Raw genomic sequence first — 20,848 nt, 5'->3', positions numbered from 1 at the left:
CTGGTCTTAAAAGACAAATTAATGCAATTAGCTGGACCAAAATGTGATATAATATGCATAATTACTAGATTAGTCAGATAGCTAAATATCTTAACTCTCCTTTCCACAGTTTTACTTTTACAAGAAAATTACACAATGTGTCACTATGCTACGCGGTGTCCACCAAATGTCACAAAAAAGGACACTGCGTAGCATCGTGATACATTTTGTAATTTTCTTTTAAAATTAAAACTGTGTACAGGAAATTTGAGATATTTAGCTATCTGACTAATCTAGTAAATATGCATATTGCATCAAATTTTGGTCAAGCTAATTGCCATAATTTGTCTCTTACATGTAGGACCAAATTTTAAAATATCACGATGCTACATGGACACGTCACGATGCTACAGGACACCGTTACATATTGTTTAATAACTTCATCAAAATTGAGTCTGAATGGCACAAAATTTCCAGGAAAATGTGTGGCCTCAATGCAAATGTAAAGCCTGTACAAACAATAAATGTACAGCATAATTAATATTGAGTTATGCTGAAATGTATTTTTCAAATATCACGATGCTACATGGACACTGCCCCAACTTCATGCAATTACCCGAGGAACATGGGTAATTCATATTAAAGGGGCTGTACAGTACTGGTCAAGGTGCTGATTCATGCTTTGAACATTCCTAAGTGAGATAATGAGAAACCTCCTATGAAATATGAAAGAGCATGCAATTTTAAGAAGAATTCAACGTTTATGTGGTGAAAATCGGCTGCCAAATGGCTGAGATATCCAAAAAAGTGCTAATAATAAAAGGCGACATGCCACAACTTTATTAGGATCTCTTTGTTTCACCTTGTTTTTGGATATCTCAGCCATTTCAAAACCGATTTTCATCGAATAAACTTTTGATACCCCTTAGAACCACATGCTCTTTGACATCCCATAGAGTGGTTTCTGAATATCTCGATGTCACAAATGTACACACAAGTAGTTATGTACATGTATCAAGGCTGTATGCATGGTCGTTTTAATGTGTATGTACACAGGGTGACCAGATTAATGGAGAACATTCTATATGATATAGATATAGTACATACAGGCTGACCAGATCAGTGGAGAATTTTCTACATGGTATACAATGTAGCTACAGTACATGTATGCATGTGACAGGAAATACATAATAGCTCACTCAATCTAGAATGATTTCACCCATTCCAGAAAATTCTAGGAAGTGCTGGCTGAGTGAGGCACTGCCCTTGTAGCCCAATGTGATTGGTAGTTAATTTTGGCAATGATGTTATGCACATAGTTAGGCAGTGAGTCATCCAGGATTCCTGGAATTTGGACTTGCTAGTATGTTCAGGTATGTAGCCCCAGGTTGGAGAAAATTACAGAATGTACTAGAAAGGGGTGAATGGATAGTATATAAGCCGGAGAAATTCTGCAGTAGGCAGAGTACCCAACACCTCTGCTCTGAGAGTTACGTCACTTTTGGCTCTGAAGCGACTTGTTATAGTCAGTCCTGTGTTACCTGCTGACCTGCTATACAAACTGTGTTTGTGGAGATAAGGCCTGGGAGACATTTTGCCTGCAGAGAATTAATTTGCCTACGTTGGAGATAGACTCCATATTTTAGTGTCAACGGACATTATTACGGGAAAGCTGTGACGGGCTGGATTCCTTGCTGGACATTATAAAGTGAATCATCATTCAACGCATCAACTGGACGTGGTCGTCATAACATTTGGATTCTGCCCGTTTCCTGTGGATTCTGCACGTTTCGCTGTGGACGTATATCCTGGATTTTTACCCCGGATCTATACCTTGGACTATCGTAACCTGCACCTCTGGATTTACGTCGAAGGTATCATTCATCGGTGCATCGTGGATCATTCCTTTGTGCATCGAGCATCGTATTTGGACATTTCCAGGGATATTGCATGTAATAAGTGTAAGTGATTCCATTACTGATTTGTAACTGTTTCTATTGATCATTATTGTACTGATGTGAGAACCGATTACGAGTCTGTACCCACAATATCACTGTTAGTAAACCGCCTGAACATTAGTTAATTGTTTCTTTTGTGCGATCATTCTCAGAGTGATTTTGGTCGTAACAAAATTGGGGGCTTGTCCGGGAAGTGAATGTAAAGCCAAAATTTAGAATTTAGAACGTTCCGGAATCTAGAATATTAGTACAGACAAAATACCAGTGAGTTGATTGTTCAATTGTATATTGTGTGTAGTACATTGTGACAATGTCAATCAGTACAATGGATGTTCAGGCATTTGTTCAGAGGACAGATTTGTCCCTCAAAGATTTGCAAAGGTTACGCAAATGTGATTTGACTGCTATTGCACAGCATTTAAATGTTGATGTTCCACAAGGTGTAAGAAAGGCAGAGATTCTTGACTTGGTAGCTGGTCACATGGAGCTCAAAGAAGAAATTGACACTTCAGATCAAGCTCAACTTTCAGATCAAACACGGCTTGAGCTTGCTAAATTGCAAATGAAGGAGAAAGAAATGGAAATGGAGAAAGAGAAGATGAGATTAGAAATAGAAAGAGATCAAAGGGCTAGAGAAATGGAATTGAGAGAAAAGGAACTGGAAATTAAGAAATTCGAAGTGGAACAACAATTGAAATTGCGTGAGATGGAATTGACTCATGCACATACTGTTGAAAATCGTGAAAGGGCTCCCTCTGAATTTGATTTGGCCAAGAACATTCGATTGGTGCCAAAATTTGAGGAAAACAGAGTTGATGCATATTTTGTGTCATTTGAGAAAGTGGCTGACAGTTTGAACTGGCCACAGGAATTTTGGCCCATGCTCCTTCAAAGTGTGTTTGTCGGCAAAGCAGCCGATGTGTACTCATCTCTTTCCAAAGAGCAATCACGTGACTATGCTACAGTCAAGAAAGCAGTGTTGAATGCATATGAGTTGGTGCCAGAGGCGTACAGACATAAGTTCAGAAATTCGTACCGCAAACCAGGCCAGACACATGTCGAGTTTGCTCGTGAAAAAGAAATGATGTTTGATAGGTGGTACAGGTCCCTGAAAGTGGATCAGGACTTTGATAACCTACGTGAGGTTGTTCTCTTGGAAGAATTCAAAAAGAGTGTTGCTTTCAGTGTGCGGTCGCATTTGGATGATCACAAAGTAACAAGTTTGCATAAAGCAGCCTTGATGGCTGATGAGTATGAACTAACCCACAGAAATGACAACAGACCACCTTTCAGGAATTTCTCTGGAAACAAGAGAGACAAAAATCAGTCGAGCAATCCAAAGAATGCTGGTCCTGAAAAAGGCACGAGTTCTGAAACTTCATCGGCACCAAAGTCTCAATCTGACAAAGGGTCCAGTACAAGTGCAAATGTCATCAAATGTTTTCACTGTAACAAGACAGGGCATGTAAAGTCACAGTGTTGGAAGTTGCAAAACAAAACAAAGAAAGACATGGGATTTGTCATGTCAAAAAGTGTCCTACCCGAAAATAGTGTCCCTTTCAGTGAAACACAGGCCATTGAAAGTCGATCTCCCAAATTCAAAGATAGGCTGAAGCAGGTGGATGAGAGCTATCGTAGCTTTTTGTTTGATGGTGAGGTGACCCCATGTACTTCTGGTGAGGCAGGTAAACCAGTAGTCATCCTGCGGGATACGGGGGCCTCTCAGTCGTTGATGGTGGATGGTGGTATGACTTTTCCACCAGATAGTGCAGTGAATGCAAAAGTCTTGATTCAGACTGTTGATGGCAGTTATATGTCAGTACCACTGTATAGAGTGGATTTGAAGTGTGACCTAGTTTCTGGTCCTGTCACTGTTGGAGTTGTTCCTGAGTTGCCCATGGCAGGCATTGACTTCCTGTTGGGGAATGACTTGGCTGGGGACAAGGTGGTTGCGTCTCCAGTTGTTTCGGATAAACCAGTGGTGGTTGCTGAAACTGAGCAGTTGCAGGAGGAGTTTCCTGGGATTTTCCCAGATTGTGTTGTGACTAGGTCTCAGGCTCGTAGAGCTGTTCAAGATGATGCGGATTCTGTTGATGTGGAGGAGAATTCCGGTGTTTGGTTGGCAGAAACCTTTTTCAAGGATTTGAATGATGGGGTTGCTGTATTAGGCTCCGAGGCTAACAGTGATGGGCTGTTTAGCAAGTCTTCCTTGGTTGAAGCACAGCAGGCAGACTCTGAATTGAAAGGCTTGTCTCAGACGGCGTGTTCTGAGGCTGAGGCTGAAAAGGTCCCTGAGTGCTATTATGTCAAAGATGGCATTTTGATGAGGAAGTGGAGACCTCCCCATAGGCCAGCTGATGAGGATTGGACGGTGGTCCGTCAAGTTGTTGTCCCTCCCAGTTACAGCGGTGAGATCTTGAGGGTTGCTCACGAGTTACCTGTTGGCGGCCATTTAGGCGTCAGAAAAACAAAGGATCGGATCATGAGGCATTTCTATTGGCCAGGATTGAATGTGGATGTGGCTGAGTTTTGCAAGACTTGTCACACATGTCAGGTGGCTGGTAAACCACACCATTCAGTGAAGCCGGCGCCATTGATTCCGATACCTGCGTTTGAAGAACCATTAAGTCGGGTTCTAGTTGACTGTGTTGGACCTTTGCCTAGGACTAGGTCGGGTCATAAGTACCTCTTGACAATCATGGATATGTCTACACGGTTTCCAGAGGCTATCCCATTGCGAAATATCACTGCTAAGACTGTGGTAGATGCTCTAGTGCAGTTTTTCACTAGGTATGGGTTGCCCAAGGAAGTGCAGTCTGACCAAGGGTCAAATTTCATGTCAGGCATATTTCAAGAGGTGATGTATCGTTTGGGTGTGAAGCAGCTGAAGTCGTCAGCTTATCATCCCCAATCCCAAGGTGCGTTGGAGCGCTACCACCAGACCCTAAAGACAATGATTAGGGCATTTTGTGAGGAGTATCCCGAGGATTGGGATAAGGGCATCCCTTTCCTGCTGTTCGCAACGAGGGACTCCCCAAATGAGTCGACGGGTTTCAGCCCATTTGAGTTGGTGTACGGTCATGAAGTTAGGGGCCCACTGAAGCTCATCAAAGAGAAATTCATGACTGAGGATGATGAGGTCCACCTACTTGACTATGTGTCAAAGTTTCGTGAAAGGCTTTCAAAGGCTTGTGAGGTAGCTAGGGAACACTTGAAAGCGTCACAAGACTCTATGAAGAGAAAGGCAGACAAAAATGCCAAAGCCCGAACCTTCAAACCAGGTGACAAAATTCTTGTACTGCTGCCCATACAAGGTGAACCACTGAAAGCCAAGTTCAGTGGCCCATACTGTGTCAAAAAGAAACTCAATGATGTGAACTATGTGATCAGTACGCCAGACAGACGAAAAGATCAGAGAATGTGTCATGTCAATATGTTGAAAGAGTGCTATGACCGAAAGTCAGTTGGTGTGACATAGATAGTGGATAGCACAGTAGAAGTTAAGGGTGAAAGGTTTTCACCTCACATTACACATGCAGTGTTTAGCTTATCCATTACTGAGGTACAGGTATGCAATTTGAGTTTGACATGATTAGCTCAGAGAATCCAAGCAATTGTAAATAGTATCCATGAAAAGAGAACATGGAATTAATGCAGCTATTCAAAAGGCATGTGATAGTATGTGATTATTGTTGCTTGACTTGGATTGTACTTCACATTCGTTGTAAATAACAATGAGAAATTGTGAAGGTAAAAGAAACCCTTGCTACGGCAAGGCTTTCTTTTTCCCATGGGGGATGGTGTCACAAATGTACACACAAGTAGTTATGTACATGTACAATGTATCAAGGCTGTATGCATGGTCGTTTTAATGTGTATGTACACAGGGTGACCAGATTAATGGAGAACATTCTATATGATATAGATATAGTACATACAGGCTGACCAGATCAGTGGAGAATTTTCTACATGGTATACAATGTAGCTACAGTACATGTATGCATGTGACAGGAAATACATAATAGCTCACTCAATCTAGAATGATTTCACCCATTCCAGAAAATTCTAGGAAGTGCTGGCTGAGTGAGGCACTGCCCTTGTAGCCCAATGTGATTGGTAGTTAATTTTGGCAATGATGTTATGCACATAGTTAGGCAGTGAGTCATCCAGGATTCCTGGAATTTGGACTTGCTAGTATGTTCAGGTATGTAGCCCCAGGTTGGAGAAAATTACAGAATGTACTAGAAAGGGGTGAATGGATAGTATATAAGCCGGAGAAATTCTGCAGTAGGCAGAGTACCCAACACCTCTGCTCTGAGAGTTACGTCACTTTTGGCTCTGAAGCGACTTGTTATAGTCAGTCCTGTGTTACCTGCTGACCTGCTATACAAACTGTGTTTGTGGAGATAAGGCCTGGGAGACATTTTGCCTGCAGAGAATTAATTTGCCTACGTTGGAGATAGACTCCATATTTTAGTGTCAACGGACATTATTACGGCAAAGCTGTGACGGGCTGGATTCCTTGCTGGACATTATAAAGTGAATCATCATTCAACGCATCAACTGGACGTGGTCGTCATAACATTTGGATTCTGCCCGTTTCCTGTGGATTCTGCACGTTTCGCTGTGGACGTATATCCTGGATTTTTACCCCGGATCTATACCTTGGACTATCGTAACCTGCACCTCTGGATTTACGTCGAAGGTATCATTCATCGGTGCATCGTGGATCATTCCTTTGTGCATCGAGCATCGTATTTGGACATTTCCAGGGATATTGCATGTAATAAGTGTAAGTGATTCCATTACTGATTTGTAACTGTTTCTATTGATCATTATTGTACTGATGTGAGAACCGATTACGAGTCTGTACCCACAATATCACTGTTAGTAAACCGCCTGAACATTAGTTAATTGTTTCTTTTGTGCGATCATTCTCAGAGTGATTTTGGTCGTAACACTCGAAAACAGTTAAAAGCTAAATCCTCACCTCGACAAGAACTGTACACACCCTTTAAGCATGGTGTAACAATTACCAAACTTTCTCAAATCATTTCCAAAAGTGATAGAAGAACTGAACAGCACAGATTGTGTCAAAACATGATCCATCAACACATAAGGTGTGATGTACAATGTACATTGCTGTAACTGTCAAGTACTTTGTAGTTACCCAAGCCCTTAATAGCTTCCCAAACTACACTGCCTTCATTGTATCTGTGTCTCACAAAGTTGTTCATTTGTGGGAGATCTAGGGCTTGAAATACTCGCAGTCTGACAACACACATACACAATTCTCGCTATCGCCAATGACGTAAAAAGTACCCGGATGTGGCTTTTTCGTCAAGATTTAGTGCACTTCGTAGCAAGGGCACTCCCGGAGCGGGGCATAATTTGCACAGCGCTAGCGTGCGTGTACGTGTACCTTACCTATAGCGCCGCGCCGACCACGGATACTAGTACAGTATATAGGCGGCTGTACCGCCCGAGAATTTAATGTGACACAGAAGTAGATGCTGGAAAGTTGTCATAGAATTATTTAAATATCAGGAAATCTTTCTTGTGTCTTATTGGACCCAACCCTGACAGTTTTTACTTTTAAATCCTTGTGTGTCGTCCAGAGAAAGACTAAAATGTTCAGACAAGTTTTTATTTGAGATGAATGATTTTTAGCCTAATCTGTCTTGTAAGATAGGAAGTGGTATAAATCAATTATGTACTCTGAAAGACCATGAAGGCCTAGGTCTAATGTACATTACATGTACTGTATGGACCCCCCCCAAAAAAAAATAAAAATAAAAATAAAACGGTACCCTCTACAACAATACCCTCCACAACGATAACTTTAAAAATAGTGAATCAGTCCAACAAAATTTCAGGGCATGAAACTACAACTCATTGCCCAAATCTTACAAAAAACCCCATTCAATTTGCTTCAGTGGTCAAAGAGTGATGAGTTGTTTTTTTTTTTTTGTTTTTTTTTTTGTTTTGTTTTTGTAGAGCATGTCAGGAATCCCTTCCCTCCATGTTCTGTCTATTGTGTTTACACATGTACAATGTAGTTCCAAGAGCATCCAAGTGGTACAAATTGTAAACTTCGAAGAATCAGACTCATGACATGCTTTACAACAATGCACATTTCTCTTTGACTGCTTAACCAAAGTGAATGGGATTTTCTGCAAAATAGAGATAATACCGGTACTGTATGTTATATTTTAAGACCCTGAAGTAGCATTTAGATGGTTTAATCATATCGGGTGTTATCAATGCAAAAATCCAATTATAATTTTTTTTTTTTGGGGGGGGGGACATATACTGTGTAATATGCCTTTTGCCTTTGCTATATGTGTGTCTTTAAAAAGTGAAAGTTTGAATACATGCAGCTTTTGAAAGAAAAAAAAAATAATGAAAGACATCATAAAGTATATCAGGGATTCTAACAAAGAAAATTAATTTGAAGTGTTATGAAAATGTAACACATGATGACCGACACCTAGTTGTGGTGTATAGAGAAGAGTGCCAGGTAATCCCAGCTATCACAAACAGCTGTTACAAGTTGCCATCAGAATACAACTAATGGACGCCCACCTCATATGACAGCTGATACTGGATAGAGGTGTAACTTTTTTGACATTTGCCTGATTTAGCTCAAACGTTTCACAGATGCTTCAATTCATGTTTCATCTCTACGAATGCTGTCATTCTCAAGAATTTGTTCCTGCAGGTATTGAAATTCTCTGTTGAACATAAGTCAGGCAATAAACCTGAGCTGTGGGGCTGAAATACCTTTTTGTTTATATGTCCTATGATCCTCCAAGGATGATGAGTCAACCACTCCCTAGAGGCCACGGAGGGGGAGGAGGGTAGATTGCTACACCCTGGGCCACCTCACTCAAGGTCGTATGGGGTCAGCACAGTCCGATGAAGAACACAGAGGGTGGTGCCCTCTGCATAGTCTTTAATCCAGACACAATCATTCATATAATCTGCATCACAGAAATGTCTACTCAAACTATTAACCCTGCAGAGATAATTGCATGAATAAGCAAATGATTTTGAAGCTTGACTTGCCACACCACATAATGTTGTATGCTGTACGATAAGCATTAAGAATACCTTGTAAGTGAAATATGACTGCAGTGACAGAACGTCTCATAGATTTGCCATGAAGTATTAGTTCCCAGTTTAGTGTAGAGGGTGTGGCAGCTTCCAGAAGTTGGCATTTGTCCAAGTACAGGTAAATTGTGTGGTCATGGGGAGGAAACATTGAAAATGACACCATCTCGACCAGCCAAGAGGTCAGATACTACAGAAGTGGAGTGAAACATTTTTCTCTTTGGCGTCTCTTGCATCATGTAATCATGAATCCAGTGTTGATGTTGATCTTTAGATCTCTGAAGACTTTGTTTAATACACAAATGCATTAGGCTGCGTTCACATAGAAGTATACTATTCGGGTATTCGGGCTCGTTTTTCGAGGGCACGCGAATAGCTTGAATCGAACGATAGGATTTCCTCACACCGGTTCATATAGGAGGGCACTATTCGAAAGTACCGAATAGCTGCGAAAAGTATAGCAAAGTAGGAATCGAACTTGTTCGATTATCGAACTTGTTCGATTTTCTTGCAGCGTATACCGTCTCTCGTTTATGAAATAATGACAATTTTGGTCTGGATTTGCCCTTTAGCAAAAATAAGCATGTAGACTGACATTCTGATGCAGTTTAGAAATTGTTAATAAGATTTGCTAGGATGCAGGAGGAAGAAATCCTCACTGCACGGCTCACGGCTCACGGTGCGGGTGATGGTGTATTCGGGGCCCAAATAGCGAATAGCGAATAGCGAATAGTGAATACCGAATACTTCTTTGTGAACGCAGCCTTATGTGCATGAACACTGATAGCAACATGATATCAATGACTGTTTTGGGGACAGAGCATACAAGATGGTCTATACAAGATGGTCTATATACAAGATGGGTTTGAAATGCCAATGAAGAGGTTGTTAACCTGTTCCATACGGGAGGAACCAGTTGGCTTGTGTATTAAGTTTCTGGGGATTTCAGAATTTAGTATGGAGTGGGTTAATCCCTTGTACATTCACACCATGAGGTTGAGAACATTCTACTTACTAATTGTACCTCAACAACAAATAGTGTCATCCATTGTATGGGCTAGTCAAAGTATGAATGTGCTTCTCTTCAGCTTGTCCCCCAAACTTTTGCGAGTCTGTAGTAGAGATTGTTTTCAGGTGCTCTGGAGACTGAGCAAAAATAGCACAGCTTCCTAGAATCACAACATACAAATGTATCAATTCATTGCAAAGTATCATTTATCTTTATTCTCGAAGCATTGCACAGGATTTGAGTCTGTAGTAGAGATTGTTTTCAGGTGCTCTGGAGACTGAGCAAAAATAGCACAGCTTCCTAGAATCACAACATACAAATGTATCAATTCATTGCAAAGTATCATTTATCTTTATTCTCAAAGCATTGCACAGGATTTGAAACTTTGTTAATACAGTTGCACTCTACGAAAAATAATTAGCTCTCTATGTACATTTGTAGTTTGGTGCCATTTGCTACACTGTAGTACTTGTAAGAAAATGTTCCTCAACAGAGAACATCCCAAAATATCTAACCGTGGGCAAACAGGAAGACTTCCAGTATCATGTAGTCATGATTATTTCATTGCTGAGTGGTATTTGAATGGCCTGTATATTACTGTATGATAATTTGGGCAGAATGGAAAGGAAAAGTAAGTTCACAAGATATTTCTTTGTTGAATGAACCATTGTGTTTTTTCTTCTTCTTTGAAATTATCTAATTTTCTTGATGCTTCATGATACGAAAGCTTCGGCATTAAAACAAGGTGACTGAAACTGAATTAATTTTTGAATCAAAATGATTTCATCAAATTTTCTCTTATATTAAATCATGTTTTATACACTATGCTACTCTGTTCCACTACTCACATAGAATTAAAGTAAAAAGAAAAATGGAAAATGAACCTGACATAAATGGCAACCTGTTTTTGTTTTGCTTTTTTTTTTTTTTTTTAATGTCTGTTTGAGACCCGTAACTTGCCCCCAGCTGTCTCTTACTGTCATAGCAAACATTCTAATATTGTGCAAACAATGTTTCTTTCGGGTTGTGGCATTCATTCAAACAAAAAACGAGAATTTAAGATACGCCCAGACAATGTGCACATGTCCTGTGGGTGCCAACACATTTTCCTGCCCCTCTTCCTTCTGAAAGGAAGAGAGCTGATTGACTGAATATAGAATACAAAGTAATATATTTTAGAACTATTTCTGAGGCCCCGTGTATGAGTCACATATGATACACAACACTCCCTGGCAGTGGCACTTATTTACATGTGGTGCAGACGGTTCAAATAAAATGGCTCATGATCGATAGAGGAATGTTCAAACAATGTTATCTGCTAAGCAGGCTTGACACACACCGTAAGTAGACCACACAGGAAGTAGCCGAAGTTGCTTAACTGCTCCTGCATTAGAACAACACTTGACTTTTAAACATTATGGAAAAAATTGCAATATTACCATAACACTAACATTCTATATGCCACATCAGTGGAATAGCATCTCATCAGAGATTGGTAGTTACATGAAAAGTTAAGGTTTATGGCACAGGCAAAGTCCAGTTGATCCTGGCTGAAGATATTGCATTATATTGAGATCAGAATCATGCAGAGCTATTAAACTCTTCAAGAGCAAATGATGCAAGTTTGATATATCAGCTAATATCATCTAGCTCCATTTGAAAGACATGCCCACACATGCCATTTGGGCATGTTTTTTTCATGGCTATAGTCATACTGGTAAACAAACATCCCAAACTCATATTTCCCCACCCAGTACTTTTTTTTAACATTCAAGATATGTGTATTGTTTTGATATAAAAATCACTTTTCTCTCAACTCTAGTCTAAGATGCTTATTGCATGCAAATTCTCTTTTTTTTTTCACCAGAAAGTTACTTGCTTTCAGAATATGTTTTGTTTTTGTGTGTGAAGGTTGACAGCCCTATAATATTCACATTTGTCAGTTGATCAAATGTGAATGATGCAGTACAGATTCCCAAATTGGTTTTCAGTGCATTTGCATTGCTGTCGACATGGGGACTCGTTCTCCTTGAAGAGCATACAATCGTAGGCATGTAGAATTTGTTCTAAATAAAAGTAAAAGTAAAAGTACTTTACCACATAAACATGGTCTTTTGTAAAGGATTTTTTGGTCCATTTTTAACAACAGTACAATTTGTTTGAGCTATCGGAAAAACAAAACTAAAATTGAAGTATTCATTCTTTAGAACGCTGCGTAAAATGTAAACATTTGCCGGTATTCATATATAATACATACAGACTGGCTACATGCATGTACTGTATGCACATTATATAAAACATACTCAAAGATTTGTATTATAGGCCTACGTGGAATGGATTCACCTCATGTACAATATACTTTACTGTGTGGGGAAATATGAGTTTGGGATGTTTGTTTTGTCATGGAATTGGGTAGGGAAGAGATCACTTGGTGAAGTGCAATGTCTGCAGACTGGAGGGTTGGGTGTCTGTGTCAAGGGCAGTCACAAGGCTTAGTCAACATTAGGTGCATTCATATTGACAGTGAAATATTGCGGTATTTCAAACACCACCATATTTTATGCAGCACATTTCAAATAATTTGGGATTTCTTAATGTGAATGCACTTACATTGAAAAATATATGGCTTTTAGGATGGTATTTCAAACTTTGTACAAAATACACATTGGAGTTTTGAGTGTGAATTGTGTTGAGAAACAATTCTGATCTTACAGCAGTTTGTTTCTCACATAACCCAACAGACTTCATGTCTTTTCCCATTGCAGATGCTTTATGCGCAATGCTTGTCAGATATACCACGGTATTTTATGAATGAGAATGGTACTAAGTAAATTAGAGCTGTATCAATTACCATGGTATTTTGCCAAGAATTTACTGTGGTATCTGATACTATGGGAATTCCGATATGAATGCACCATGTGTGCTCATTAGCTGTGACTCAAGGGGAGGCGTGTGAACAATTTAGGTCATAAGAGACCTCCACTGCTGCCTCTAGCTAACAGTGACCCCAATGGTCCCATACAAAGAAAAGAAAGGCCTGTCAGATTGTGTGTTCAACATGAATTGAACTCCTTCTCTTATCCATGAATTCAATCTGGAAGTGCAATTCATATTTTCATACTCCCTAAGAAGTTTCAATGATTCTTCTTTCATATGAACTGCACACTTGAAGTTACTGGTTTCCCTGGAAACAGACAATCACATCTATAGACCATTAGATTTTAGTGTGGGAATTGAATAGCCTCGATCACAAATGTGCATATATGACAATTATGGGAAAAAAATACAAAGCTGAGTTCATAAGAAAATGGAAAATATATGATGCAGTAACTACTGTTTGCAAATTTGCATTTAACCCGGATGTCTTCATACTATCGTCATACGACGGTAAAATGTCATAATGGTATGTGAATATGATATTGTTCAAAGTTCTGAAAACATCCAGATCATTGTTAATCGTTCTTTTTGGAATTTTTTTGTGTGTGTGTGTGTTTCTTTGCCACACAATTACTTGGTTTGTTAGTTGTTAATATTTTTTTAGCACAAAAACAGGAAGCACCACACAGATTGTATTCCATGGGTGCAATGCTGAATAGGAAGTTAGCATACCTCTGTGAGTGATACATTATATGGCTCTATGTTGTATATGTACATGTAGAAAATTCACAAGGCACAGGCTAGTAAACATCTACATGTGCACTCTAGTACTCAGTGAAAATTGTAGGAACTACTTAGAGGTCCTGTTTACCTTTGGGAGCAATGATTTTAAAAAAATGTTCAAGATATCACTTTTGAAGCATATGTGTAGGTCAGTTGTATCACAAAACATCCTACCATCTATTCACATTTTTGCAATAACGCCTAAGATATAAGGAGATATCACAATTTTTCTAATTAAACCATACCTGTAGATGGTTTAGTCTGGAAACATTTTCATTATAACTATTGTTCACATTTTGTGTATCTAACAATACTTGACCTTGATTATACTGGTTTAAATTTTTACATTAGTTGTTTCTATCCCTCACCCACATTTTAGAACTATTTGAAAGCACTAATGGTAGGTTTTTGTTTCATTTACAAATGGTAAATTATGCCTTTAAATGAATGCTATTTCATTCTCCAATGCTGTTGGTGCTCGAAGGTGGCTAGAGAAATGCAAGGTAGTCACAGAAATATACTTGTACATTACAGGAAGTCCTAGAAACTCAAGGTACTGAGTACAACTCCATATGTAGTCACAGAAACCACATGTAGTCATGGCTATCCAATCTAGACGTTTAAGTGATCGCATAGTTTTGGTTGAGACCAAACTTCAGGTTTCTAACTGTTTTTTTGTGAGAAAACATTTTTGAATGAGAAATCTTTCATAAAAAAGAAAAAAAAAATTAAAGAGCATGTACAATGTAGTTCCAAGAGGAATTCATGATGTTTATTTGATGAAAATTTGTTTTGAAATGGCTGAGATATTAGAAACAGAGCAATCCTAATAAAAAGGTGGGACCCGCTTTTCATTATGATTGCTTTGTTGTCCCCGCCGAACGAGTTCGAGCATGGGACTATGAAACGGGCTCCGTACGTGTGTGTGTCCGTGTGTGCGTCTGTGTGTGATCAAAATGTTCAATTTGCTACTTCTCTGTCATTTATGAGCCGAATTTGATTCTGTTTGCTTTATATGAGAGCACTACATGGGAGCTTTGAAACTTCTACACAGAATTTCAGTTGTGACCTTTGACCTTGACCGTTGACCTATATTGTACATTTTGCTACAAAATGCTACTCCTTCGCCATTTCTTACCCGATTTCGATTCCGTTTGCTTTGTGTGATGGCACTAGTTTAGGGCGTCGAAAATTATACACAGAATTTTGACCTTTGACTTCTTTGACCTTTGACCTTGATTTTTTGACCTGTATTGTACATTTTGCTACAAAATGCTACTGCTTCGCCATTTCTAACCCGATTTCGATTCCGTTTGCTTTATGTGATGGCACTAGGTAAGGGCTTCAAAAATTCTACACAGAATTTTGACCGTTGACTTCTTTGACCTTTGACCTTGATTTTTGACCTATATTGTACATTAGCTACAAAATGCTACTCCTTCGCCATTTCTAACCCGATTTCGATTCTGTTTGCTTTATGTGATGGCACTAGGTGAGGGCTTCAAAACTTGTACACAGAATTTTGACCTTTGACTTCTTTGACCTTTGACCTTGATTTTTTACCTATATTGTACATTGCATGGCTACAAAATGCTACTCCACCATTTCTAACCGGATTTCGATTCTGTTTGCTTTATGTGATGGCACTAGGTGAGGGCTTCAAAACTTCTACACAGAATTTTGACCTTTGACTTCTTTGACCTTTGACCTTGATTTTTGACCTGTATTGTACATTTTACTACAAAATGCTACTCCTTTGCCATTTCTAACCCGATTTCGATTCCGTTTGCTTTATGTGATGGCACTCAGTGAGGGCTTCAAAACTTCTAAACAGAATTGTGACCTTTGACTTCTTTGACCTTTGACCTTGATTTTTGACCTACATTGTACATTGCATGGCTACAAAATGCTACTCCTTCGCCATTTCTAACCCGATTTCGATTCCGTTCGCTTTATGTGATGGCACTAGGTGAGGGCTTCAAAACTTGTACACAGAATTTTGACCTTTGACCTTGATTTTTGACCTGTATTGTACATTTTGCTACAAAATGCTACTTCCGGCGGGGACGTATATTACGCACCGCGTAATTTCTACTTTTCCTTGTTTTACTTTGTTTTTGGATGTCCCGGCCATTCCCAAACCGATTTTCATTATACTTTGAATTCCTTTTGGAATGGTATAATGTATTGATGCTTTGTTCTAGAAGTGGTTTCTTGGTATCTCTCAAAAAGTTGAAAGCCCAATCCTCATCTCCACCAATGCTAGACCATCCCTTTAAATGAAAATATGCATGCTGGGTGCAACAGATTACCAAAGATACCAAAGAGACATTTCACCATTGGTAACCACTGAAGGTTTTCAATTAATTATTATATTTGGAGTCAGTGGAACCACTATAGGACATGTAAAAGTATCATTTTGTGACCTCCACAATATTACAGTCTGAGAGATTGTGATTGAAGATGAAGTTTCAGTCATTTTGGTTCATCCTAAATGTTGATGTGAATGTCCTGCTGAAATGTATACTTAGGCTCTGCACCAATCTCTGTACTTCTCATAGCAGGGACGTATCCAGGAATTTCGTAAAGGGGAGGCGCCTTTACAAAACTAAAGGGGGGGCGCACGTCCCCCCCCCCCATTTTTTTTTCTTTTTATTTCTTCTGTTTTAACAAAAAATAAAGAGGTGTGTGCCCAGTGCACCCCCTAAAAGATAAAGATGGGGTGTAATTCATTATTCAAAATGTGAGTATGTTCAGGAGAGAGAGAGAGATCATTAGATCATAATGCAACTCAGGTGTAGAAATAAACATGGTATTTAAGGTTTGATTTGCATCATACCTGTATAATAGCTGACATATCTAGGGGGATATTTGAACATCAGATAGAGGAACAATCCTGACGTGCACACTACTTTGTAAAATGTCAGAGGACTTGTGATCTAAATGTGAATGCCAGCTGTCAATATTGTTTGCTCATTACCAAATTCCCTTTTTTTTCACCCTGTGCGTAAACTCCCGCAAGGCTTTCCTGTTATTGGACTGGGTTTGCCAAACTCACCTTCATGCAGTATAGTTTTCAAGGCCTATAATCAAATGCTTGAATGCACTCACATTTTTTCAGACATGCCTCTTAGTTTAGTTACACATTATTTGCTTACTATTGAGGTTATTGGTTCTGTTAGATTTGGATGTATCCAAATGAGGTAACGTAGTAATCACTGGGGCAGTACCATGCTAAGCTGCACATGACCACTCTGTTATAGAGTTTAGCCTCATTAAGTGACTCCAGATGTAAGACACAGTTGACGGGACACATCACATGCAGTGCTTCAGCCACTGTGATGTCCTAACTGTGAGAAATATTGTGACTTCGAGAGACAAACGCTGCTAATACAATAGGTGCCTACATGTCCGCTTTTATGATTTCAGAAATATTCATACTTTTCCTGCAATAAGTCACCATATTCATGTGAATAGGTATACTCTGTATATACAATGTATTCAATTTCTAGTCACCATATATTCAGTTCACATACCCAGTAATCCTAATGAACAAATTTTAATAATTACTTGGAATCCATGCTTGCTGGCATTAGATGTTGCTATATCAGGCAAGTCTAGGTTGAGTTTTCTGTTTGTAAGAAACAAACTAAATCATAAAAGTCTTCAGAAAATTTGGATTATTAATAAACTGGTATATTCCAAGGCACAGAGTCATCATTTTAAAGTATCTCTTGTTAACCCGTTGAGGACGGTTTGATTTTGCTACAATACGCATTTCCCATAGACACCTGCCCGAGTATACTCGGGACTCGTCCTCAACAGGTTAAGACTATTGTAAGTTAAATTACTTTTAAATACAGGTTAACAGTCATAATTTAAAAGTGATCTGATAAAATCTGATACTCTGAAGGAATAGTCATTCTTGATGTCGTTGCTGACGGAGATTAATATCACACAAAGTCAATATGTCGCAGGAAAAGCTGAAATATTTCAGGGGATTTAGTTTCACATAAATTTACACCCCGTACATTGCTGCATCTGTCATTTTGATGAATTAATCTTTTAATAACTCTGGTATAAAGCGATCTCCTTGCACTATCATATAACATCAATAGCATGTCTGTTTTTGTGTTTCTGTGGGATATAGTTTTTTGAATACTCTTTTATCAATTCTGAATAGTCCTACACACAAAGTGTATGACTAATCACATATTTTTTTTTTTCTGAAGTGTAGACTCTAATAATTTCTCATTTTAGCTACTATGACAATACCCAGCACCCAAATTCTTAATCCACTTTGATCTGAATTAAAGTAATGAATTAAGATAAAATATGCAGACCCACGGATTGACAATTAACGAGGAACTTATGATACTCTCCCAAGGGCATTGATTATTACAGATCAGATTGCCGTCTTGATGACAGGCATACACACTGAATACCATACATACCCAGAGATTGTGCAAGGTTATGTAATATCCCAAGCAAAGTGTGTGCATAGGTGTAGGTAGGTAGGTGTGTGTAAGAGGGTAAAGTAGCTTAGAGATGTGGTGTTAGAGTAATAAATAGCTTTCTCATAGTGTCTTCTTTGTCCTAGAATCCACTTCAGGAGGTAAGAATCTTCTTTGACAGAAAGCTGCTTCCTCGTATTGAGGATAAACAGTACAGACAAGATAGTACCAAGTACAGTTAGTTCACTGGATATATGATGTCACTACACACAGTCTACTCTAATACAGTTTGACCATATTTTGGTTTTAGCCAATAAAATGTACCTTATAGTTAACATTTTCTGACTATTTTTTTTTTTCCGCTGAGATGTCTATATATCCTTAAATAATGTCTACCAGTGAATTTGAGGCACAGCTTTTCAAGAAAGATTTTTTTTTGACCATCAGAAGGCATGCCTGAGGACTGCCTGACATACCGACAAATAGTTCATGCAAACTGGAATCTGAGCATTAAATGTATTCAGTGAGAACACATAAAGGGATGAGCTCGTTGAGAAGTCCTGAGAAAAATATTCTTAAATTTGAATACACTTGTTGACTGTTCTAATCATTCATTGAAATGCAAATTTGTATGTTATTGTCATTATCATTATGATGGTGATGATGATGATGATGATGATATTATTATTATTATTATTATTATTATTATAATTATTGTTCTTCTTCTCATCATTATTATTATCATCATCATCATTACTATTTTTATTAATCATGTGACACATGTTTTCTACCACTTACATTGTTGCATTGAAACAGATGGATGGAGGCCTGCATACGAGAAGACTTGCCCCCCACCACTGAGCTGGAGGAAGGGTTACGCAACGGTGTCTACCTGGCCAAACTGGCACACTTCTTCGCCCCGCAGAAAGTCCCAATCAAGAAGATTTATGACAGAGACCAGACAAGATTCCAGGTAAATTGATGAGTAAAAAAAAAATAAAAGAACAAAAACAGAAACTGTGCATTTCCCAGTTGACATGAAATTTAATAGCAACTTAAAAAACAAACAAACAAACAAACAAAAACCAGAAATCGGCACAGGTGAGATATTTGTGAAAGACTCAAGGCATAAGGTCAGTTTACTTGCATTAAAAATGTAAATTTGATGCATTTCTTTGTAACGGAAGTTGTTCCCTACAAACACCAGTCGTTTTGTTACGCCTAGTCATCAAAATGATAATATTTGGGATGCACTGAGCACAAGTCAGCGTCTGTCAGCTGAATGTTGCTCTAGGACCTTTAAGATTTCAAGAGAATAGGACGAGATATAAAGAACAACTCATTTCTCGCCCCTCATACCTGTAGGTGGCTGGGCCAATTTTTTTTTTCTTATGTTTTGTTTTGGTGATATTGATATTGAAACCAATGGTTGACCATAGCCTTTGGTGTCAGCTCTGACCATCTGACACCATTCAGCATCAAACTGCAGGTCAAGCTGTCAGCTGATCTTGTGATAAGAAATTATTATGTTTATTACCAGACTTTCTATTGTCCTTTCAGTATGAAGGGGTCTTGAGGTCACTCTAACGTGATGTATTTCCTTGATAATCATATGACGCTACAGTCAGAGTGATGGATCCTGTCGAGTACCGAAGTAGAAGTAGTGGTAATAGTGCATTACTTGATGCTTAAATGAACATACTTAATGAAAGTTTGAGACACCAAGTTTAGATGTCTTGTCATTTTGCTGGTGTATAGAGATGATAAATGCTCCTCCTCCACCCGCACAATCTATAGAGCTCTTTTGGCTACACAATGTTAGCGAAGGAAGAAGTGTGTGTGAATGTGCTCAGCCGGTTGTTCAAAGTAACTTCAAACTCACAGGGCATCGCTATGTGCCTGCTGATCCCCCGCCTAAATTTAGTTGCTATACCAAGGTCAGCATATATTAACCTAAGGATTACATCTGTTCTCTTCCATCTATCTGTCTGCTCTCTGTAAGCCTTCAGGAAGATGTCCACCTGTGGGAAAGAACCTCATCCCTCTGTGTACAAAGCCACTACCATCATCACTTTATAAATACTCACTTTACTTACTCACTTACCCTCCCCATTTGAAGTATTGACTGCATTGAGTCCAGGGGCCCGTTTTATTAACAGATGAAATCGATTTTAAATTTCCTTACCACACAGGCTGCCATAGACTTACAGTTGAATTCAACTATATAATCAATTTTAACTCTTCATAAAACAGGGCCCAGCAGATTCTCCTTTTCTTACCTATACTTTTTCCTTCCCATCTTTTATTCTTTTTTGTTGGTACCATTTTATAAGGATAATGTATGCCAAGAAGAAAGGAATTCCTAAATGTTGATAGACAGAAATACAGCAACAGCTTGAGCTCTGTGACAGTTTGGATGCAATTTCAAAAGGCAACTGCCACCAGGAAAGTTGCAGCATGTCTTCTGATCAATGTTCGAACAATTCATAGTAGTTTTCTCAATATTCATCGTTCTTGTGTGTGTGATTTCAGTGCGATTTCAGTTTTCTTTGGAGGCGATTTCCATTTGATGCCATCATCCCCTGTAACCGAAAGAATGTTTGCAGACTTATTGGTGTGGTATAGCGTGAGGCATCAAGCTTCCAGGTCCTGCTTCTGTGTAGTGAGCATTTTAT

General features: G+C 38.9%; 1 protein-coding gene across 1 annotated transcript in view; it reads left to right on the top strand.

The window, feature by feature from the left end:
• Window positions 1-20,848, top strand: part of LOC140231321 (ras GTPase-activating-like protein IQGAP1) — a 140,576-nt gene that overhangs the window by 8,702 nt on the left and 111,026 nt on the right. The window contains exon 3 of the mRNA XM_072311470.1: window positions 18,990-19,146. Within this exon, the coding sequence (XP_072167571.1) occupies window positions 18,990-19,146 (157 nt within the window). The remainder of the gene's footprint in view (window positions 1-18,989; window positions 19,147-20,848) is intronic.

This window comes from Diadema setosum, chromosome 7 (genome assembly GCF_964275005.1).
Source record: "Diadema setosum chromosome 7, eeDiaSeto1, whole genome shotgun sequence".
Taxonomy (NCBI): Eukaryota; Metazoa; Echinodermata; class Echinoidea; order Diadematoida; family Diadematidae; genus Diadema; species Diadema setosum.
This window is presented reverse-complemented; position numbering and strand designations above follow the sequence as displayed.